This window comes from Electrona antarctica (genome assembly GCF_951216825.1).
Source record: "Electrona antarctica genome assembly, chromosome: 23".
NCBI lineage: Eukaryota > Metazoa > Chordata > Actinopteri > Myctophiformes > Myctophidae > Electrona > Electrona antarctica.
This window is the reverse complement of record NC_136804.1, coordinates 16,587,319-16,612,020: the sequence shown is the minus strand read 5'-3', so window position 1 is coordinate 16,612,020 and position 24,702 is coordinate 16,587,319. Positions and strand designations below refer to the sequence as shown.

The following is a 24,702-nucleotide window of genomic DNA, read 5'->3' as shown; positions in this document are numbered from 1 at the left end:
ACTTTATGGCAGGTTTTAGAAAAACACTGCCTACACTAACTTTATGGCAGGTGTTAGAAAAACATTGCGCCTACACTACTAAGTTTATGGTAGGTGTTAGAAAAACACTGCCTACACTAACTTTATGGCAGGTGTTAGAAAAACATTGCGCCTACACTACTAAGTTTATGGTAGGTGTTAGAAAAACACTGCCTACACTAACTTTATGGCAGGTGTTAGAAAAACACTGTCTACACTAACTTTATGGCAGGTGTTAGAAAAACACTGTGCCTACACTAACTTTATGGCAGGTGTTAGAAAAACACTGTGCCTACACTAACTTTATGGCAGGTGTTAGAAAAACACTGTGCCTACACTAACTTTATGGCAGGTGTTAGAAAAACACTGTGCCTACACTACTAACTTTATGGCAGGTGTTAGAAAAACACTGTGCCTACACTACTAACTTTATGGCAGGTGTTAGAAAAACACTGTGCCTACACTACTAACTTTATGGCAGGTGTTAGAAAAACACTGCGCCTACACTACTAACTTTATGGCAAGTGTTAGAAAAACACTGTGCCTACACTACTAACTTTATGGCAGGTGTTAGAAAAACACTGTGCCTACACTACTAACTTTATGGCAGGTGTTAGAAAAACACTGCGCCTACACTACTAACTTTATGGCAGGTGTTACAAAAACACTGTGCCTACACTACTAACTTTATGGCAGGTGTTAGAAAAACACTGCGCCTACACTACTAACTTTATGGCAGGTGTTAGAAAAACACTGTGCCTACACTACTAACTTTATGGTAGGTAACTAGGTATTAGTCAAGCCCCCAGAACGGCTGGCCCACGTTGAAGCCGCCGAGCCTACTGGTCAAAGCTGGAACTGCAGGCGGACCCGTGCATGTAGTGCGAGGAAACCCCGCCAACCAAAGGTTGGTGGTCAAATGCGGAAGTAGAAGCGTTCTTCCAGGTGCTTCAAAACTCCACTGAGCAACTTCCATTGAAATGAATAGTGGGGGCCGGGGCTGACGCTCCGGTCGGCCCTCTATCCTTTATAACTCTATGGTATTAGTGGGGGGCTAGAACGGGGCAATGGGGTTGCAACGGTTAATCAAACTACTACCACTCTTAGCCAGTTCTCCATAAAAGTCAGAGGTTCTTTACTCTGGAATTCACACATACTTATTGCCAACTCCTCATCTTCACTCTGTAACTTTAAACATAGATTGAGGGCCAGCCTCTTGAAGCAACCCTCTCCAATTGATTCTAACGTAATGTAGCTTTATTGTGCATACTCGGACACAGACAGACATGCATGTACACTTAGGCACACTCAGGCTTGCGCGTGCGTGCGTGCGTGCATGCGCGCGCGCGCGTGCGTGCGTGCGTGCATGCGCGCGCACACACACACACACACACACACACACACACACACACACACACACACACACACACACACACACACACACACACACACACACACACACACACACACACACACACACACACTTCACAAGTGTAAATAATGTATTTGTTTTTGTTATTTTCCATACCTATGTTTGATTACTTTGTCTCCTTACTATTTGTATATTATCTTTGGTGAGAACCACATATAAGCCCTCCATGGGTTTCTTTTCTCACCTGCACATACTTCTCTTTTATTGATGTTCCTTTTTTGTACTGTTTTATTGTGTGAAATAAACTAAAATCTATGCAGTAGAGTAATTAAATCGTGGTGGATATAATCATTGTTTGCTACTGCCTGGGATAAGTGTCCAAATAGATATAAGTGTAGTCAAAGTCCATGAGCTATTTACAGGTATAAAGCAAAGCTAGAAACCATCTCACCGACTTCTTGCAAACCTTTGCATTTTCACTTCTCTCTTTTTGTTTCCCTTTCCTACTATTGTTCCCTTTTTCCCTGCTTCCTTCCTACCCCACAGTCTCCAGAGAAGGAAGGCGGTCTGCCGCGGCAGGTGGGCAACAAGACCGAGTGTGCCTTGCTGGGCTTCGCCAATAACCTGAAGAGAGACTACCAGGTAGGGCTGCCACTATCCGTCTTAGACAGCATTCTATCCATGACTTTCTTTTGATTTATTGAGAAACGTGTATATAGATATAGATTAGATATAAATCAATTAACCACTTAAAGGAGAATTCCATGCTAGAAGGCTTTCTTACCTTTATTTGTAGTTGTTACGTCCCCACCAAAGAGGTCCAGGTGTTATTTTGTGCAAAAGCGCATTATTGGCTGTTTCCCCTACCATAAGCCCTCAATGAATTGAATTGAATTGCATTGAATTGAATGGGGCATTGGGGTGTGTGTTCGCTTATTTCCATCAATCAAAAATCTTTTTGTATATATCCTCTCTTCATAATGTAAATAGTATCCCAAGCGGCACACTTTACTACTTATTTCGATAGAAATAAGCGAATTAGTAATTAACTGTTGCAAACCCCCCTACTTCCCGCTGCCCACCAGGCTATCCGCAACGAGATCCCAGAGGAGAAGCTGTACAAGGTGTACACCTTCAACTCTTGTCGCAAGTCCATGAGCACGGTGCTGAAGAACGCTGATGGCAGCTACCGCATGTTCAGCAAGGGAGCCTCTGAGATCCTGCTGAAGAAGTGAGGAAACCTTTCATTTCATCTTTTATGTATTTCATTTTTGGTTTTAATTTTTACATGTTCAGCAAGGGAGCCTCCGAGATCCTGCTGAAGTAGTGAGGAAACCTTTAATTTATTTTCATCTTTATTTAGTTCATTTATGGTTTTACATGTTCAGCAAGGGAGCCTCCGAAATCCTGAAGAAGTGAGCAAACCTTGCATCACATCATGTGGCATAGGGTTAGGGCCCTCGCGGGTGGTGCAGTGGCTAAAGTGACTGCCCACCACCGCGGAGGTCGTGGGTTCAAATCCACCGCTTTGTCTACAGTACACAAACACAATTGGCCCGTGTTCGGGGGAGGGGAGGGTGATATCCTACAGGCTGGGGCGGCACCTGTAGCGTTGGGCGGGAGGAGTAGGCTCTGTCAAGAGGATGCCACAGCAGTGACAACACACACAAATGTGTGTTGGGAGGAAACATCATTTGTGGCCAACAAGACTGGCATAACATCTAAACTGGGGAGAAATTGTGGGGAGAATTATTGTTCCCTGCCTGGGTGTCAGTCACACACATACTCATCATTTATGTGTTTAGACCTGGTGTAACCTATACATTGTTTAACCTTAAATCTCATATAGCTACACATTTTTGGAAAAAGTTTTATATATTGACCTTTTAATGACATGCACACGCAATTATTGGGACGCCATTTTTACAATGTAAAACACAAAAAGCAAAAAGGTAGTCATTTCGGGACAGTCAAGCTGATAAGCTGTCAGTAATTGTTGTGGCCGTCGAGGCTTCAAAGCAAATGACGCGTGGAACGGCTTAAGAAGCTAAGCAGAGGTTGAAGTGCGTCCCACCCAAGCCCCTTACTTAATAAAAAAAAAAACGAGCACAGAGAAAATGATCCAGTAACAACTCTCAGTAATCCTCTTAACACGTAAATAGAGACCAGGCTGCCTGTCTAACTTACTGACTAAATTATTTAACCTTTTTTTTGGGGGGGGGGGGGGGGGGGGGGGGGGGGGCACAAAAACCTTTTCATATGGGATGGGGGTCCACAGACATTACATTACATTACATTACATTACATTACAGTCATTTAGCAGACGCTTTTATCCAAAGCGACTTACAATAAGTGTATTCAACATAGGTAGGGAACAAAAACTACTAATCACCAGAAGTCTTTAGTGCATTTTCTGCAAAAACAAGCAACCAAGAGTATACCTAGCGCTAAGGTAAAAGTGCAATATATCAGCTACCAATTTCCTTAACCGGATGAGACAAAATAGCTAAATCAAATGAGCATGAGCTAAAACAATTAAGTGTATCGACTAAACAAGATCCAATAAACAATACAACAATAGAAAACAAACGTTCGTACAACTAGTTAACAACAAGTAGGTCAGGCAGAGAGGAAGGGTAGTGTTTCCTGAAGAGGTGGGTTTTCAACCTGCGGCGAAATATGGGCAGTGACTCTGCTGTCCTAACATCAGTGGGGAGTTCATTCCACCACTGTGGGGCCAGAACAGAAAAGAGTCGTGACCGTGTGGATCGGCCAGAAGGACCCTTGAGTGACGAGGCAATCAGTCGCCCCGAGGTGGCAGACCGAAGTGGTCGGGCAGGGGTGTAGGCATCGACCATAGCCCGGAGATAGGAAGGAGCTGTTCCTTTCACTGCCCTATAGGCTAACACCAGGGTTTTGAACTGGATGCGGGCCGCTACGGGGAGCCAGTGTAGAGAACGGAGAAGGATGGTTGTGTGGGAGAACTTGGGGCGGTTGAACACCAGACGAGCCGCAGCTTTCTGAACAAGCTCCAGAGGTCTGATGGCAGATGCCGGAGCACCAGCAAGGAGGGAGTTGCAGTAGTCCAGGCGGGAGATGACGAGAGCCTGGATGAGCACCTGGGCTGCCTTCTCCGTGAGGAAGGGGCGAATCCTCCTGATGTTGTAGAGGAGGAATCTGCAGGACCTTGTCACTGATGCGATGTTTGCCGAGAACGTCAGTTGATCGTCCAGGGTCACACCCAGATTTTTCGCAGTCCGAGTTGAGGTCACCACAGCATTATCAATGGTGATGGCCATGTCTCGGTGCGGACAGCCCTTCCCCGGGAGGAACATCAGCTCGGTCTTGTCCAGGTTGAGCTTCAGGTGGTTTGTCGACATCCACGCCGAGATGTCAGCCAGACAAGCAGCAATGCGTGCCTCCACTTGGGTATCAGAGGGGGGGAATGAGAGGATCAGCTGGGTGTCATCGGCATAGCAGTGGTAGGAAAAGCCATGGGAGTGGATGACAGCACCCAGAGATGTAGTGTAGAGAGAGAAAAGAAGAGGACCCAGAACCGAGCCTTGGGGAACCCCAGTTGTGAGCCCGTGTGGTTCTGACACAGACCCTCTCAGCATCACCTGGTAGGAGCGACCCGTCAGGTAGGATGCAAACAGGGAGAGTGCAGAGCCTGAGACACCCATCCCCTCGAGGGTGGAGAGGAGGATCTGATGGTTCACCGTGTCGAACGCTGCAGACAGGTCCAGGAGTATCAGGACGGAGGAGAGAGAGTTCGCTCTAGCGGCATGGAGCGACTCCGTCACTGCCAGCAGGGCAGTCTCTGTCGAGTGACCCACTTTGAAACCAGACTGGTTGGAGTCCAGGAGGTTGTTCTGGTGGAGATAGGAGGACAGTTGTTTAAAGACAGCACGTTCGAGAGTTTTAGATAGGAAGGATAGAAGGGAAACCGGTCTGTAGTTCTTGATCTCAGAGGGGTCAAGTGCCGGTTTCTTCAGGAGGGGGGTGACTCTGGCAGTCTTGAAAGTAGAGGGAAAGTAGCCAGATGTCAGAGAGGTGTTAATAAGGTGGGTTAAGAAGGGAAGAAGTTCAGGTGCAATAGACTGCAACAGAGTGGTTGGGACCGGGTCCAGAGAGCATGAGGTGGGGCGACTAGAGGTAACAAGGAGAAGGACCTCGTTAGGGGAGAGGGGAGAGAAGTGGGATAGAGAGGGGATGGGGGGGGGAAGAGGAGTAGATGAAGGTAGAGAGGGGGGGGTGGCAGGCAGACGGGTGTGGGCAGTGCGCAGGGCACCAGCCGGGGGAGGAGGGAAGGAGGATCGGATATCGTTCACCTTCTTGTCAAAGAAGTTGGCGAAATCGTCAGGGAGGAGGGACGAGGAGGGAGGAGGGGGTGGTGGTTGTAGGAGAGAGGAGAAAGTTTCAAAGAGTTTTTTAGGGTTGGAAGCAGAAGCCTGAATTTTAGTGCAGAAAAAAGCAGCTTTAGCAGCTGATAGAGAGGAGGAAAAAGTAGAAATGAGAGATTGGAAGGTGAGAAGGTCCTCCGGGAGGTTGCCCTTTCTCCATTTGCGCTCAGCCGCTCTCAGGCTCCGTCTCTCAGTCCGCACTGAGTCCGACAACCAGGGGGCAGGTGGAGTTTGGCGTGCAGGCCTGGTGGTGAGGGGACAGAGATGGTCGAGAGAAGAGGATAGAGTAGAGAAAAGAAGATCTGTGGCGGTATCAGGGGATAGAAGAGCAAAGGATTCAGGGGCAGGGAGAGCAGAGAGAACAGAAGAGGAAAGATCAGTGGAGGAAAGTGAGCGAAGATTGTGACGTGAGGAAATCATGTGGGTAGGGAGGGGCTGTGAGGGGGGAGAGGAGAGAGAGAGAGAGTAGGACATGAAGTAGTGATCAGAGAGTTTCTTACCCTTTTCACTGGAAAGAGGAGTGACAGACAGGTTAGCAATAGAGCAGCCTCTGGTGAAGATCAGGTCCAGTTGGTTGCCCGCCTCATGGGTAGGAGGAGATGGGGAAAGAACTAGGTCAAAGGCGGCGAGAAACGAAAGTAGTGGGTCTAGCTGCTTCTCAGTCGGGAGGTTGAAGTCACCCAGAAGGATGAATCCAGAGCCATCGACAGGGAAGTGGGAGACTAGATGGTCCAGCTCCTCCAGGAAGCCACCAGCAGGGCCCGGTGGGCGATAAACAGCTGCAATGGTGAGCTTGACTGGATGAGAAACAGTGACCACATGAAATTCAAATGAGGTAGGAGAGAATAGTGACAGTGAAACAGGGGAGTATTTCCATTTTCTGGAAATGAGCAGACCAACCCCACCACCTGTCCGCACGGCTCTGGGAGTGTGAGAGAAAGCGTACACATCTGACAGAGCCGCGGGCGTAGCAGTGTTTTCTGGTCTGATCCAGGTCTCAGTCAGAGCAAGAAAGTTAAGGGAGAGCAAGGATGCGTAAGCTGAGATGAAAGCAGATTTGCCTTCCACCACAGCCGAGTGGCAAGTCCAAAGCCCTCCCGTTACCACTTGCTCGACGTGAGTTGAAAGAGTAGGATAGATGAGATTAGTTGTGCCGCGACATCTGGGTGTAACCCAGTGTTTGTGCGACCGCCAGGAAGAAGAGAGGACAGGAATAGGAAGAAAACACATTGTAGATCACTAAACATATACTACAATACACTACTATATCTATCACACTACTATATATGTCACTAATCAATGCTACAGCTTGTCGTTCAGTGACGAAGTCGGACTTTGACAAAGTCGCCTGTCGCCTTTGTTCGCCTGGCCTTCGTTTGCTGGACGCCGCTTAACAGCTGACGCTTTCACCTGGTGGTATAAGGCCAATCCAACTGATTGCTAATCGTCTGCCAGGAGTGCTGGCTAAAGCACTCACTTCACACTTCCCAAGGAAATCAAGTGGCCTATACTACTTATCAAGTGGCCTATCACAGGGTGAAACTAATTAAACTAGTCTACTAGCCTACTGTTTCAACACAAACAATACAACTATAAACTACTGACTACTACACAAGCTAATAATATACTACTAATACAAAAGCACTTAGAGTTACACTAACAGCAGTTTGCTAAAATACAGAATAATGCTACTTACTCAACTAGACAGGTCAGGAGGTCTGTTCACTTCAAATGTTGGTTATACATTGGTTGGTTGGTTATACATATCAATTTGGGGGTCCTTGACATGAAAAAGTTTGATAACTACTGGTGTACACCATTATGTCCTGAAAGAATACCGCTCACGTACTTGAAGCCTTGGAGGAATTCTTTTTTTTTGCATTCCTGATCGACTATTCCAATATTTGACGATTAACCTACCTTATATAACCATATAAGGTTAAGGTAGGACTTATAAACTCTCACAGTGTAATCCAAGGAGGACTGCTCTGAGGAGATTTATTTTCTGGTTTATATAGAAACTAAATGGCGAGAATAGAAGAGGAAACGCAGTCAGAATTGAGGATTTTCTCAAGGAGTAGGCCTGTCACAATTACTACATACTGTAAAATACTAGACATCTAAAACCTCACAACACACGTCGTGAGCTTTTAGATGTCTAGTATTTTACAGTATGTACTATGAGAAAATCCTCAATTCTGACTGTTTCCTCTTCCTGTGGATGTCCCGTCTCCCTCCCTCCTCCCAGGTGCTACAAGATCATGACGGCCAGCGGGGAGTGCAAGGTGTTCCGGCCGCGCGACAGGGACGACATGGTGAAGAAGGTGATCGAGCCCATGGCATCGGAGGGCCTGAGGACCATCTGCATGGCGTACCGGGACTTCCCCGTGTCGGAGGGCGAGCCCGACTGGGACAACGAGAACGACATCCTGTCCGGGCTCACCTGCCTCTGTGTGGTCGGCATCGAGGACCCGGTCCGACCGGAGGTGAGTCGTAGCGGGTGGACAGAACGCAGCCGAAGAATCCCCTTCTTCTTCCTGTGACATTTAGGTGACTCTGATGCAGTGTTAGGGCCTGTACTCACGAGGACGATTTCGGTGTTTCTCGGGCAAGTAATTAGCCGATCTGCCCTTTTTGTCACACGGAGACGGCGTTTTGGGGGACTTTAACGGCTAATTTTGAAACTACCTTCCAGAGTGGGAAAGTTTGGAGACGCGACTTTCACGTCTCCGTGTGTACAGCGAATGCCGCCTAATTTGCTGAAACGTTGATGTCATAGTCCCCTCGCCCCCTCCAAACTAACTAGTGTTAATGGTTTATTTCACCATAACCACTTACATATAAGTATCACAGCTATTTTATATTTGCACATAATGTCTATAAATCTCTTCTCCAAAAATAGCCGATCTGCAGCCCGCATGCACGAGCTTGTAGAGGAGCTATTTTTGGAGAACAGATATAAATTATGGTGATTACCAATCCGGAAAGACAAGAAAAAAAAACGGATCTTCTACATTATTGTTACTATTAAATGGTGTAGTGTAGAATAGATTAGTATATTAGGCTATACAAGATAGGCAGCACAGCCACCGCACATTCCTCTCAGGCAGGTCTGACTGCGCAGTGCACAGTGCAAAGCATGCATGGACCTCATCAAAGTGCTTCTCTTCTTGGGTGGAAATTAAACATTCTTTGTGTAACTTCAAAACGGCTTTGCATTGAGAGACCACAGGTAGGATAAACACATTGTTTACTGTCCATATTCCTCTATAAACGGCCTGTTTTCACTGTTTCCAATTGCTCTTTTTTTATACTTTTGTAGGCTATAGCCTATGTGCAATGATTAGCGCTATGCTGCCAGCAGGTGTAATCAATCTATAAACGAATTATCTGACATTCAGAGGTGTTGCGCACCAGCGAATATATATTCAATCTCCAAAGTCAAACTCATAAATTCACAATGTACCATGCCGCTCCTCGTTGTGAGCTGTAGGCTATGATGATCTGAGAGAGAGAGAGAGAGAGAGAGAGAGCGCACCACTTCTCTCGAGCGAGAGAAGGGGTGCGTGCGCGCTCTCTCTCTCTCTCTCTCTGAATGTGTGAATCACTTACTTTGTGCGTGCTGCTCGTTTTCAGAAGAATTAATCCAAGGTTTGTCATATTATGATTTAAAGTAGGCATCAACTTTAGCTGGTAAATCAGTGTGTGTGCAGAGTGAGAAGCATCACTGCTCTGCTCTGCTGATTAAATTGATATGACCTAGATAGCCTATGTCATATGCGCATCTGAGATAATTAGTTATTTGGCAACACCTGTGTGCAATACCAATAGTATAATTTATAAAATGCTTTCATATTGCCTTAGAATAAGCTTTTTCTTTATTTTTGGGTGGCCATCTACAGGCCGGCAATATATGTACTACAGCTGTATCTTGAAAACGAAGCAGTTTACCGGTCTCGTCTAGACCCGTACATAATTAACATAACCGCAATGTAGACGCAGTAAAGCTTTATATCGTTCACAAAACTTAGGCGGGGAACAGCCCGCGACGTCCTCGTGAGTACAGGCCCTTAATCTCCTCGAGTCAAATCCTGGTCTCTAAACTACCTCCCCCTGGTCAGCTGGGGTGCCTGATAGAGGGGAAAGGAACTGGTTGGAATAACGTGTTCCTTCCACGCGCTACGTCCGGCTGGGGAAACTCCCCCCTGTCAGGTGAAAAGAAGCAGCTAGGACTCCTCATGCATAGAAGGAAGCATGAGGTCAGTCCGCTGCCCCCCCCCCCCCAGGTTGGCAGAGGAAGTGTAGCGCCCAGGCTTACATTCGATAATTGACACTGGGTGGAAAAAATGGGTTGCAAAATCGTGGGATAAAAATGTAAAATTAAAAAAAAAAAAAAGAAATCTTGTCAAGTCTAAAACTATGACGACTACAAATGTTTGTCGACTACTGTTTTTCACTGATGAAAACTAAATGACTAGTGGAGAAGAGATCTAGAGATCAATACAAGCCATTTTATGCTTGGTCAATCTACAATGTGTGAGCCGGTGAGAACTTTGTCCCCAAATAACTGGCACTATCTCTGCCCTGTACCTTGAGCAAGGCACTGACCCTAAAAATTGTCCAGGGTGCCGCTGACTGACCCTGTGCTCTGATTTTTCAAAAGTAGCAGATCTACAAGTTCATAGATAAAGTGGTATTAACACATTTTGTGCCCAAGACGTCTGTGGACGTCTTGGGTATTACCGCACGTGCATAGCCCAAGACGTCTGTGGACGTCAAAAAGTATATATATATATATATATTTTTTTTTATTATTTTTTTTTTATTTAAAAAAATCACAAAAATCAAAACAATTTCTTTTTTTTTTATACGTGGTGCCAAAGTTTGTGTTTTCGCCATTGAGAATGCATTTGGCGTTTGAAATGTTTTATAGTTTCTGAGTTATTTAATTTAAAGTAAAAAGTTCCAGCATGTGTCTCCACAGTCAGCTGAATTATAAAAAATGTGAATGGATTTTCTAGGTGAAAGTGATTTTGGGCAGTTTTGCGTGGGCTCTCAATGTGTTAACATCAATATTTATGGTACAATCCATATCGACTCGTCTTGATGCTGTATCTACTGTACAGCTATCTGCTGTCCGTGGCCACGATTACATCAGGCTACCTGGCATTTGCTGAAGTCAAGATTTACAGCTATTTTGCTGTAAACACAAGAGAACAAGGGCAATGCCACGGCCTATGACATCACAGGCGTTAAATTACAAGTACGCAAGTCCCAACTTCGAAGGTTTTCAAAGACACAGAAATGATTGCTCATAATACAGTAACCCCGAACCTAACAAACACCTTTTGATAAATATACAAGATAATGACTTATGTAGGGTGAAAACATGTCCTGTCCAAAATGGTTACTTTTCAGGATTCAAATTCAAAAATGGCAAATGATCAAGTTCATTTACAAAAAAGAAAAGATATATACGGTATATGAAAGAATATGGACACTTAGACTTTTTGAAAAACTAATTTAATTAAGACATGCTGATAATGACTTCCCATTTGGCCTGGTTGAAAGTTGGTTGAAACGTGCTCCGCTTCCTCTCTCCAGGTCCCGGACGCCATCAAGATGTGCCAGCGGGCGGGCATCACGGTGCGCATGGTGACCGGGGACAACATCAACACGGCCAGGGCCATCGCCACCAAATGTGGCATCCTGCTGCCCGGAGACGACTTCATATGTCTGGAGGGCAAAGACTTCAACCGCAGGATACGTAACGAGAAGGGAGAGGTGGGTGGCAGGAAGATTCAGAAAGGACTAGACTGGCCCAGCCAGTGTGATTTCTGGTATAGATGGGGCAGTTAAATTAACATTGATTTTACAATATAAATTGGGGTCCCAGAGATAGAAATGCCATTAAATGTAGCCTGGATCCAGCCCAAAGACCCCGCCCACTCTCTGAGTGGACTGCATCTCTTGGTCTGGTGTTGCACTGTGAACCTATAATTTCTTCGGTAGAAAAATTTATTATCCAATGAGAATCGGTGGTGGGGGGGTGGGTCTAACGAACAACCAATCGGCGCCGAGTCCCGTTTTCAGCGTCATCACGCAGCGCAACACACAGAGGGTTGAGGGAAATTCTAATCCCCTCCCCCTTGAAATCGCTCAGACAGGAGACAATGTCAGACTGAAGCTTCAAGAAAGCTACAGTCTGATAATCAGGCTACATTAAATGGGGGTCTGTAGACTAATATGCATGTCAAACTGGGGGTCCTTGAAATTACACAGGGTGAGAATCACTGCTAGAGCCGTACAAATCTTCTCTTATGGGGGTCTCTGGCAAATCTCTTCAAATGGGGGTCCGCAGGCTAATTTGTGTCAATTTGGGGGTCCTTGACAAGAAAAAGTTTGGTAACCACTGGTGTAGGAAACAATTATTCAATCACAACGAATTGTCCCCAGAGGGTTCATGTGGTTATAGGAAAACTCATTGTACACTGTACAGTACATTGATATGGAGTCGGTCTAATAACGTTTGTCGTGTTTTCTTAGATCGAACAGGAGCGCATTGACAAGATCTGGCCCAAGCTACGAGTCCTGGCCCGTTCCTCTCCTACAGACAAGCACACACTAGTCAAAGGTACACGTTAATTTCCCCCCCTTGCCCAATTAAAGTGTTCTCACTGTGTGTTTATGGATCATTTGACCTACGGCCTTCCTCCCAGTGGTGGAAAGTAACTACGAATGAAGTACATTCATTTGAATTACTATATTTTTTACAATTTTGAGGTTTTTGTACTTTTTGTACTTATACATTTCGGCCATTTGAAAATAGCCGATCTACAACCTCACAATGAAAACTCGAAATGAGACTTTCTGCATATAGCAGACTTTTACTTTTGGTACTTTTTGATGCCAATATTTTGAAAATGTGAGTACTTTGTTTGTTCCACCACTGCTTCCTTGGTCCTGCAGGTATCATCGACAGCACCGTGTTGGAACAGAGGCAGGTGGTGGCCGTGACGGGGGACGGCACCAACGACGGACCCGCCCTGAAGAAGGCAGACGTGGGCTTCGCCATGGTTGGTGGTCTGCTTTCACTGCACCGCTCAACTTCAATGACATACATACAGTTGGGTGCCACCGCTATTGTCCCTTATCATTTGACCCATTTAGGCCTGACCTCAATTTAAAAAAAATCCTTCTAAATCCTCCAGTTTTCTGAAATAAATATTTTCACGATTTAAAAATAAATAGCAGACCTACAAGCTAGCATAGCGCGCCGAGTGGCGCGCTATGAGCTTGTAGCTTGTAGCTATTTTTCAATAGCTAAATTATAACATAATGTTTAAAACACCAAAAGGGGTTCCCGCCCAAAATGGGTTAACTGTCTTTTTGCGCAGATCACGCAAACCTCAGCAAAAAGAAAAGGACAATATCAATGGCCTCCAACTGTACTGTATTTAAGTGATTACAGTGATTGTCACACAAATAATTGTGATTTGTGAATATTGGAACATTACTATTTGTATTTCTGTTTGCCTTTTAAGCTTCGTAATCACACATTGCACAGGGCAGATATGAAAATATACAAAAATGGACTGCGCCATCTTGATTTGCGCATGCACCCCCACACGCGTGCGTGCGCACGCACGCACGCTTTCAGTCGCTTTTATCTCAAATTCCCCGTCCCAGGTGGCATTTCTGGTCAAAACAACGCTTATTGCACGGAGCATAGCGGTCGCTGTAATGGCGCCGGCCTGTACTTCTCATCAGCTAGTGAGCGATCAACACCTAACCCGACCACACACACACACACACACACCATTCAGTCAACACCCGGTTCCAGTCGCGGTGTTTTGGATCTTCAAAATAAGGGTTGAACGGGGGGATATCCTGGCACCAAACGGTTAATAATAGTTTTTGGTATTTTTTGAGTGGTGTAAACCACTCCTACAACTGGCTTTGTTGTGCAGAAAAAATGAGCATGGTTGCTATGTTCACCCTGTTCACCCGGGTATGATTTCCTACACCTGGCTTTGTTAGTGCAGAAAAAATTAGCATGGTTGCTATGTTCACCCTGTTCACCCGGTGTGATTTCATTACGTCAGACATGATTTCATTACGTCAGACAGGCCTTACACCACTCAGTTCACACTGGTGTGATTTTTTCTCTACAAAATAGCGGAAATAGTTGGTCTACAAGCTTATAGATCAACTATTTCTGCTATTTTTGAAAAATGTATGGACATTTTTCAACATGGGAACGATTGACGATTATGCAAAAATAATTGTGATTATCTAAAATAAGTTTTTTAAGTTACTTGATTAAATTATTTAGACATTTGTTATTCATTTGATCAGACACCCTTCCTATATAATCCCATTGTAACTCCAAACTCCATTGTAACCATGTTAGTCATTGAAAACCCACGTCCGGAGTTCTGGTGACTGATATCGTCCCTCTCATGCGTGAGGTGGGCTGTGTTCCAAATTCCAAATTACTTTTGTATATACATAATAGTTTTAGTCCTATCTAGTGATACATAATATGTGGGCCGTGTATTCTCAGCAGGGCATCACCGACGTGGCCAAAGAGGACTCTGTGTTATTCTTCAGTTCACTTAAAAATAATATGTGTTATGTCAATTCTAGTTTTCGTAATTTTCTTAGTCTTAAGTTAACTGTACACACTAACCCTGTTCTTCTCCGCAGGGCATCGCCGGCACCGACGTGGCCAAAGAGGCCTCGGACATCATCCTGACCGACGACAACTTCTCCAGCATCGTCAAGGCCGTCATGTGGGGCAGGAACGTGTACGACAGCATCTCCAAGTTCCTCCAGTTTCAGCTCACCGTCAACGTGGTGGCCGTCATCGTAGCCTTCTCTGGAGCCTGCATCACCCAGGTTAGATCACTGGAGCCTGCATCACCCATCTTAGATCACTAGAGCCTTCATCACCCAGGTTAGATCACTGGAGCCTGCATCACCCAGGTTAGATCACTAGAGCCTTCATCACCCATCTTAGATCACTGGAGCCTGCATCACCCAGGTTAGATCACTAGAGCCTTCATCACCCATCTTAGATCACTGGAGCCTGCATCACCCAGGTTAGATCACTGGAGCCTGCATCACCCAGGTTAGATCACTGGAGCCTGCATCACCCAGGTTAGATCACTGGAGCCTGCATCACCCAGGTTAGATCACTGGAGCCTGCATCACCCAGGTTAGATCACTGGAGCCTGCATCACCCAGGTTAGATCACTGGAGCCTGCATCACCCAGGTTAGATCACTGGAGCCTGCATCACCCAGGTTAGATCACTGGAGCCTGCATCACCCAGGTTAGATCACTGGAGCCTGCATCACCCATCTTAGATCACTGGAGCCTGCATCACCCAGGTTAGATCACTGGAGCCTGCATCACCTGCAGGTTAGATCACTGGAGCCTGCATCACCCATCTTAGATCACTGGAGCCTGCATCACCCAGGTTAGATCACTGGAGCCTGCATCACCCATCTTAGATCACTAGAGCCTTCATCACCCAGGTTAGATCACTGGAGCCTACATCACCCAGGTTAGATCACTGGAGCCTGCATCACCCATCTTAGATCACTGGAGCCTGCATCACCCAGGTTAGATCACTGGAGCCTGCATCACCCAGGTTAGATCAGGAAGATTAGCTGCGCTACTGAATCTTCGTCAGCAGGGTCATTCAGAACGTGTATACATACATCATTGATAGTGGGGAATGAAAACACAGGTGCACCACAGGAAGAGTAGGTCTGAGGGCGGACCAAACAGGCCAACATCCTGTTTCTATTGGGGGCTGCCCAAGGTATATGAAAAAGAAGGTAAAGACACCAACGTCATTTTCGGCTTTTTCGCTATCATGCAATTCCAGACGGCAGATTCGTCGCACCATGGGAGTCAAACTACAGTACACACGTTTTGTTTAAGAAGTAGTGAAAATAGCATATGTACCAGCTCACGACGCGGTGCAAAGCGACACGTTTTGAGCTTGTAGATCTGCTATTTTCACTAGTTCGGGTCCCAGGCAAACGTCTAATTTCTCTTATGGGTCTTTGGGCTTTTGGTAACCACTGGGTTAGATAGATCCTCTTCACTCAAACCTTACCGGTTGTTGTGTGGTTTGTCACGACAGCTTCTGAAAATGCCCTGGATCCCATTTGAGCCGTTAGTGGTCGTGTTTCAATCCCTGCAGACTTGCCCAGAGGCTTTGCTTTGAGCCACTGAGGTTGTTCGGGCCAAATGCATAATAATTTGGGGGTCCTTGACATGACAAGGTTTTTTGGCCCGAACATCTAGTTCTTCAAATGTTTTTATTGTTGTTGTTTTTTTGCGAATATATCAACAATAATACAGACATAAAGCCACAGGACTACACGTAATCACACATTACATTAACCCAATTTGACCTGTTATACCTTTCAATTCGGGAGACACCTCTGTGTCTCATTAGTTGTTGCTATACATGTACAGGTAGCCACACACACACACATACACACACACACACACACACTCACACTCACACTCACACACACACACACACACACACACACACACACACACACACACATTTTTATATATATTTATGCATTTTAAGGTTTTCAGAAACATTAGGCATTTTTTGAATCAGCCTCAGATCTAAATAAAATCTAAACAAAATATTGTTTTTAAAAGGAAAAACTAACAAAAAAGAGAATCAAATATTGTCGTGACTCGTGTTATTGTAAAGTGTGATCACAAATTAATGCATTTGTCCGCAGAACCCCATCTGAAAATTTGTGCCAGAGATCACCACAATATTCATGTTCTGACAATATTTCAACATGTTTTTTTTTGTTTTTTTTACACTTTTCTTTGCATTGCACTGATTATTTTTGTTTGTTTATGGAGACACCGTAATCTGGTGTTATTGTTTTTCTGCATAGTGCAGGATGGTTGTATATGTGTATACTTTAGTTTACTTACTTACTTTACTGTTGCTCTTTATTGGTGGTGTTTGCATTTGGATTACTGCATCTTACACTGTACATGCCAAAAAAAATGGCTTCCCCTCTTGAAAGGTAAAAAACCCCAAAAGGGGTTCCCGTCCTTGATGGGTTAAATGCCCTCGTATACCTGACCAACTACTTCTCCAAAGCGAGAACACTAGAGGGAGTGACAACGATCTGGCACTACCCAAAATAGAACAAACATGGGAAAATCCTCATTCTTCTACTCTGCCACAGTGCCACCAAAATGTGGAATGCACTGACACCATCCATTAAAAGATGTGAATCACTGGGTTTCTTTCTAAACTGGCCTGAAAAACATCTATCAGGAGAACCACAAGGGGAGGTGCATGCATGTTCCGTAGAAAGGAGGTGTCATTCGCTGCCACCACTTCTCCCTTTTCTCCTTAAAACAAGACATAATTGTGTCTTGTTTTGTATCTGTTGATGACATGTATTATTGTGTAAATTTGTTATGCCATGTTGATGAATTGAATACGTAGGCTCACAATGGATCAATGTTTTATCCTTTTAGCCTTAGTGTCTTATTCTGTATCTGTAACTTTGCAGTCTGGGAACCCATGGAGTGCAGCTCAGAATGTGTTCTTGAGAGATTTAACTTTGTAACTGCTGTGCTGCCTCGCAGGATCGATAAAGGTCTACGTGGGTTAAAGTTGTCAGTCGCCACGACTGATTTCAGTCTCTTGGATTCCATGGAAGCATGTTGCACGGTGAAAATAGCCTATTTCCGGTTATTTTAAGATTAGAGCATTTGAAGGGGTTATACTAGCAATATATTCAGAAACATCTTCCATAAAACCCTTATTGGTCTTGGATATTTCATTAAAGGTTAAAGCCACCAATCTTGTACGAACTATTTTACTAAAACATTGTCCGTGAGAAAGGGGTGCGAAACATTTGCCAAGGTGTTATCTATTCAGATTCCCCTGAATAGATAACACCGAATAGATATGAAAAGATCAGGAAAGCGTGAAGAGTGGAATGGAACATCTGTATGTTAGGACTCGGCCATTATACACTGTTCTTCCGTCGCAAGATTTTTTCCTCTTTTTTAAAAAGAAAATCCTCGCGTGTCTCTCTCTCTCCAGGACTCTCCGTTGAAAGCGGTGCAGATGCTGTGGGTCAACCTGATCATGGACACGTTTGCGTCGCTGGCCCTGGCCACCGAGCCCCCCACGGAGGCCCTGCTGCTCCGCCGGCCCTACGGCCGCAACAAGCCGCTCATCTCCCGCACCATGATGAAGAACATCCTGGGACAGGCCGTCTACCAGCTCATCGTCATCTTCACGCTGCTCTTCGCCGGTAAGAGACGCCGGTGGAAAGCAGTGGCTTTTCAATCAACCAGTGGTCCTTGAGGGGGTTCCATGTGGTCCCCCCAGCTAAATGACAGAGAGTTGGTAATCAAATGGACCCTAATAGATCTTTAACTCTTGCGGGCGTCAAATGAAACCCGTACGGGTCCATTTGGTTTCATTTTACACTCGCAATAGTTAAGTTATTGTTAACACTTACATTTGCCGGGGTTATTTTTCTGAATAAAGGAGCAGATTGGCAGATTTTACTCTGAAAAGCCTCCGATTTCCATTTCCCCCCAAAACCGGGAGGTGAAATCTTCCATTACTACCTCTCACATCTCATCTCTCTCTAGAAGCGTTTATATTCCAAACGAGATGCTTGGTTAAGTCAGAAATGAGGAGAGGACAGAACAACAAATTATGACAGGCAATTCCTGCTGTCAAAATATGACCAAAAAACACTTTGTTTGAAATAGACACTCATGCTTTCCAAGGTGTGATTTGGGGTCCTAAGGATGAATACAAAATGAATCAACATCTTAAAACCAAAATGTTGAATTGTGGGTTTGAGCTCACATGCCTTTTTGATGTAAATCAAAAGGGGGGGGGGGGATTTACAATTTCGCACTAACCTGCCGTATATATTTGGGCCATTCGAAAATAGTAGATATACATTGCGACACAATTGAGCTTGTAGATCGGCTATTTAAAATAATAATAATAATACATTTGTGAAACATTTCTAACTTCTGAAATAGAACAATGACTATTTTTACTTTGGGGACTTTTAGTATATTTTGAATACGGGACTTCTACAGCAGTGGTTCCCAAAGTGCGGTCCGGGGACCCCCAGGGGTCCTTGAGGGAGTTCCAGGGGGTCCCCAGCTAAATGATAGTTAGGAACCAAATGGTCCCTTATGGGTCTGTAACTCAGAGAGTGTACAAATGTAACCAAATGGACCCTTATGGGTCTGTAACTCAGAGAGTGTACAAATGTAACCAAATGGTCCCTTATGGGTCTGTAACTCAGAGAGTGTACAAATGTAACCAAATGGACCCTTATGGGTCTGTAACTCAGAGAGTTACATTTACTTTGATTTTACAATCTATAGTGCATTGGGGTCCCAGAGATAGAAATGGGGGACCGTAGCCTAATTCAGGTCAAACCGGCGGTCCTTGAAATTAAAGTGGTTGAGAATCACTGTTAGAGCTGTAAACTCTTCTCTTATGCAGGTCCTTGGCATATCTTTTCTATTGGGGGTCTGCGGGCCACCAGGGGTCCTTGAGGGAGTTCCAGGGGGTCCTCCAGCTAAATGATAGTTTTGAACCAAATGGACCCTTATGGGTCGGTAACTTCCATTTGTACACTCAACATTTGTACACTCAACAGAGTTAAATGTGACTAAATTTGACTGAGAGACTACCATTGGATTCTTTGGAATTTTCGTTTTTTCATGTCCTATGAAAGCAGGGAATCATGGCTTCAAATGGACATATTGATTGTTCAGTTTGGCCCACCAGTTTTGGAGATATGGCTTATAATGTCTTGCAGAAAACAACAAGTTGAGAAAACAGGCTTGAAAGGTTCACTTTTGTGGTCTCTTACATTACACCTAGCTACATGTTTGGGCATTTATTTCATATTTACATGCCGATTTCAGCTCTGACACTTATTTCAGACATGCTCTAGTATGTGAAGAGTCTGCCTGTGCTATTAACTCATTTTGAAAAAAGAAAATAAAAAAAGTTTTTCTCCTTTGGTGAAAAGCTGTAATGTGCGCGATGGCAGTCTCTCAGTCAAATCTGGTCACAAATCAACATTGATATTACAATATAAATTGGGGGTCCCAACAATAATTACTTGGTGTCAATTTGGGGGTCCTTGACATGAAACGGTTTGGGAACCACTGCTCTACAGAGTATATCTAGATTGCAGTATTGATTATTATCACCAGTTTTAGTATTTTCCAAAGAAACAGCCTGTTGGCCGCAGGCAGCCGTGACCTTTCAAAAGCCTGCCCACACAAACGCATGCACGCACACACGTGCGCGGCGCGGCCGCGCGCATGTACTCAAATACCAGTGCTACTGTACATATTAGTTCAAACAATGTGCATGTAGTTTTATTTTATTCCAACTATAGCCCATCCATCTGATCAGTAATCACGGCAGATATTCGACTGCTGTGTTAACCCATTTTGACCTGAGATCAGATTCTAAAAATGTCTTCTAAATCCTGACAGTTTTCTGAAAAAGCCATGTTTCTATGTCAGTCGTTCTTCGATTTAAAAAAAATAGCAGACCTACAAGCTCGTAGCGCGCCACTCGGTGGCGCGCTATGAGCTTGTAGATCTGCTATTTTTTCAATAGCTATATTATAACATAATGCTAACACCAAAAGGGGTTTCCGCCCAGAATGGGTTAAAGGAACAGATGGGGTGTGTGTGCGCCGCATGCATTTTTAGATTCATGTTTGCTTAAATGGTCAATTATTCGATTGTGTTGCAGCTTGGACCAATGGTGCTAATGTTAGTATACGTTATGTTCCTATTAATCTGTGTCACTGTGAAAAGTAATTCATGGTTTTAAAGAAACCATTACCGTGACATTTTTGGTTTACACAATATATATATGTTATCTTATCAAAAAACCTTAAGTGTTTTGTCAATTATTTGGGGGCCCACATGGCAATATCCTCCCGTCCTGCCAGTGGACCGCGGCCCACAGGTTGGGAATGGTGGAGATCTCCTCTCAGTGAGATAACCATTTATGTGTGGAGTCACATTGCCCTCTACTGGCAACATTGGTGTACTACTGCTCTTGTGCATAAAGTTTGATATTTGTTTTACTGATTTTGCCTTTCATTACTATTACTAATGATGAATGTTAAAGGTAGTGTAAGTGATATTTTTGGTTAAAACAAAACATTTTTTGTTAAAAGGTAAATGTTAAAGGTTTGTTCAGTAACAGAGGTCTCTGTGGCTCTTTAATGAACAGAAAATACATTTAAGCCAATCAGGAGAGGTAGCTAATTATGAGCTTAATTTTTATAGTTTTCAAATTCCATTTTTTTTCTGCTCATTTCTTTGTGTCATCACTTACAATTCCACTTGTTTAATCTGTATCCTGACTGCGTTCTCTATCCTGATTGGATAAAATTGTTATCCCAGTGTTTCATTTACGGTTTCTGAAACAAGCAATGAGTACTATCACAATACAGAGCTTTTAAAAACTTATTTTAACCAAAGAAATACAGAAAAGAAAAAAGAGAAAAAATATATGTGTATGTATGTAAAAAAGTCAGAAATCATAATAAAAAATAAAAATATAAAAGTGTTATCTAAAACAGGGGTTTTCAACAGGTGGTCTGTGGACCACTGGTGGTCCCTGCTGGAGTCATACAAATCTTCTATATATTTTCAAATGGGGGTCCGCGGGCTATGACATGAAAAGGTTTGGGTACCACTGATCTAAAAGATAATAATAATCTCTGTTTTGTCCCTGTCCCGCAGGCGAGAGGATATTCGACATCGACAGTGGGCGTGATGCGCCGCTCCACGCGCCGCCCTCGGAGCACTACACCATTGTGTTCAACACCTTCGTCCTGATGCAGCTCTTCAACGAGATCAACGCGCGCAAGATCCACGGCGAGAGGAACGTCTTCGAGGGCATCTTCAACAACATGATCTTCTGCTCCATCGTCTTCGGCACCTTCATCATCCAGGTAAAAAAGATATTCCTAAACTCTGCAGTAAATTTAAATCAACCCATTTAGACCTGAGAAGAGATGTCCTTCTAAATACTAACAGTTTTCTGAAAACCTATATGTTTCTCTGTCAGTGGTTCCCCACACTATTTCATATCAAGGACTCCCAGAATTATATATATTTGGCCACAGACCCCCATTTCTAAATATGTTGTTCCAGAGACCCCCCAGAAGCAAATATTTGAGTTAGAAATGTTCGCTGTGAAAGAATGTAATTTATATTCAAAGATTTGCACCACATTTTCACGATTAAAAAAAAAAAAAAACCAGATCTACTTGCTCGTAGCATGGCACTCGGTCCCGTGCTATGAGCTTGTAGATCTGCTATTTTTCAACAGCTAAAGTTTAAAATAAAGGTTCAAGTGGTTAAAAGCTATAAGATGACACAGATGCGTCCTCAGATCTAAATGGGTTTTAATGTAGTTGTTTTTTTGTTTTTTCTTTCTTTGTAGTTTTCCAAAAAATCTCTGCGTGCTCACAAGCTTGTAGATTGGGTATTAAATATTAAAACACCAGGTGTTATCACTGGTTTTAGTCGTTTCCAAAGAACCAGCCAGTTGGCCGCAGCTGTGTCACCACGCTGCTGTGACCTTTCAGAAGCCAGCTGACACACACAAAGTACTCCTTGTATAGAATACTCTGGTCAAATACTCTGGTCAAATATCACTAAAAGTCAAATTTGTACTTACAAATTTGTAAAAAAAAAGTACATTTATTTTTAATGTCAATGCATTGATGCATGAATATTTCCCCCCCCCCCCCCCCCCCCCCCCCCCCCCCCCCCTTTTTTCACTATGAAACATGGCTTACGTAGTTAATTCACAATCTACTGTTTATCCTTTGTAGACATGTAGTGGAGTGAAAAGTACAATACAACCGTCTTTGAAACATGGAGTGGAGTGAAAGTCACGAGTATCCAAACAATACAAAAACGTGTGTATAAAGCGCAGATACTAAAAAGGAAAAGTATTTCCTAACACTTATTTTGCCCAAGCCGTCCCGTCGTCCCCACACGTCGTCCCCACACGTCTTTATAATTACACCTGTTTTTTTTATGGTATAAAACCAGATTGCTAAAATCCATTTTTTGTCAGTGGCCGTTGCTAGGCAACGCCTTGCTCAGAGCTCCCGGACATGATTTGCGCATGCGCTAGATAAAGTGGTCCAAATGATTGTGATGCTATATTAACACATTTTGCTGGGGACCCTCTCGAACCACTTGAGTGGGAGGTGTAAGTGACATTGTTTAAATACGTGTTAATAAGCTAGAGCTATATTACAATAGCTATCATTGCTACAGAGTGTTTTAGGCCGGTCTTGATTCTTGTTTGTTCACTTCTCCCCCAGCTCTCTAGCAAACAGAAAACAAATCATATTGGGCACTTTCATCCAAACAGGATTTTTTTCAGTTTATTAAAGGGCTTGAGACAGAGAGACCTCTGTTACTGAACAAACACTAGCAATGATGAATCAACATAGCGAACATATCGTCAGCTTGTAGAATGGCTACGTTCGCAATTTGTGTGTTTGCCTAATAAATGACATGCCCACAATAAGAATGACATGCCCACAATAAGAATGACATGCACACAATAAGAATGGGCATGTTGGAAGTGGTCGGCGGTAAATGAGTATTAACTGTCCACATTGGGTTTTTCTGCCCCTCCAGTTCGTCATCGTACAGTGGGGAGGGAAACCTTTCAGCTGCGTGGCTCTGCCCGTGGACCAGTGGCTGTGGTGCACGTTCCTGGGGTTCGGCAGTCTACTGTGGGGCCAGGTGAGTGTTTGAAATGGGCACTCTTATAGGCGCTATGCACAGCAGCCATATTGGAAAGAAATCGGGCGTCTTCCTTACTTCACAGGTCTTGCCAGTAATAAATTGGTCAAACAGAGGCAGGGTGCTGATATTTTGCATGTTGGCTCACTGAAAACACAAGTGGGTTCAAATTCTGAATGATACAATTCTTGGTACAGCCCCTGATCACCAGGTGGGGCTGGTAGCCAATTTATCCACACCTTTGTACCTTTTGGTATATAAAGATGCAGTTTCCGGTTTCTTGTACTCATTTGAAAAAAGACTGCAAGGTGAAAACGTCGTATTGCTGCTGCGAATACAATTGGTAAAAGTGAGTTGCGAGACCCCCACTTGTTTTTCATGATTCTGTTTTCGCAGTATTGCTCACTACCACTAAATGGAACAGAGCCTTAATTAGTGTCATTTATAAGACCTGTGAAATGGTTCAATTCTTTCCAATATGACTGCTGTCCAGAGCCTAATGTAGCAGTTTGAGACCACCAGTATGGGAGACTGCTGTCCAGAGCCTAATGTAGCAGTGTGAGACCACCAGTATGGGAGACTGCTGTCCAGAGCCTATTGTAGCAGTGTGAGACCACCAGTATGGGAGACTGCTGTCCAGAGCCTAATGTAGCAGTTTGAGACCACCAGTATGGGAGACTGCTGTCCAGAGCCTATTGTAGCAGTTTGAGACCACCAGTATGGGAGACTGCTGTCCAGAGCCTAATGTAGCAGTTTGAGACCACCAGTATGGGAGACTGCTGTCCAGAGCCTATTGTAGCAGTGTGAGACCACCAGTATGGGAGACCGCACCACAGTTTCCTGGTGCTCTGTTCTGCCCAGAGATGTGTGATTTGCGACAGTGATTTATAATGCAAGACATAACATTTTCATGTCAAGGACCTTGACCCTAACAACTTGTAATAATCATGAAATGACAGAACGCTGTTTCGTCATTTAATTTTTTAAATGATAATGTATTCTACCAATACCTATAGAACACAATTGCAGGGGAGCCGGA

General features: G+C 44.1%; 1 protein-coding gene across 3 annotated transcripts in view; it reads left to right on the top strand.

Annotated features, from left to right (window-relative positions):
* Nucleotides 1–24,702, top strand: part of atp2b1a (ATPase plasma membrane Ca2+ transporting 1a) — a 92,579-nt gene that overhangs the window by 53,928 nt on the left and 13,949 nt on the right. For all 3 annotated transcript variants that reach the window (XM_079494840.1, XM_079494839.1, XM_079494841.1), the window contains exons 11-20: nt 1,937–2,032; nt 2,476–2,621; nt 8,042–8,279; nt 11,398–11,577; nt 12,340–12,427; nt 12,763–12,869; nt 14,503–14,694; nt 17,914–18,127; nt 21,633–21,844; nt 23,556–23,663. In XM_079494840.1, the coding sequence (XP_079350966.1) occupies nt 1,937–2,032; nt 2,476–2,621; nt 8,042–8,279; nt 11,398–11,577; nt 12,340–12,427; nt 12,763–12,869; nt 14,503–14,694; nt 17,914–18,127; nt 21,633–21,844; nt 23,556–23,663 (1,581 nt within the window). The remainder of the gene's footprint in view (nt 1–1,936; nt 2,033–2,475; nt 2,622–8,041; nt 8,280–11,397; nt 11,578–12,339; nt 12,428–12,762; nt 12,870–14,502; nt 14,695–17,913; nt 18,128–21,632; nt 21,845–23,555; nt 23,664–24,702) is intronic.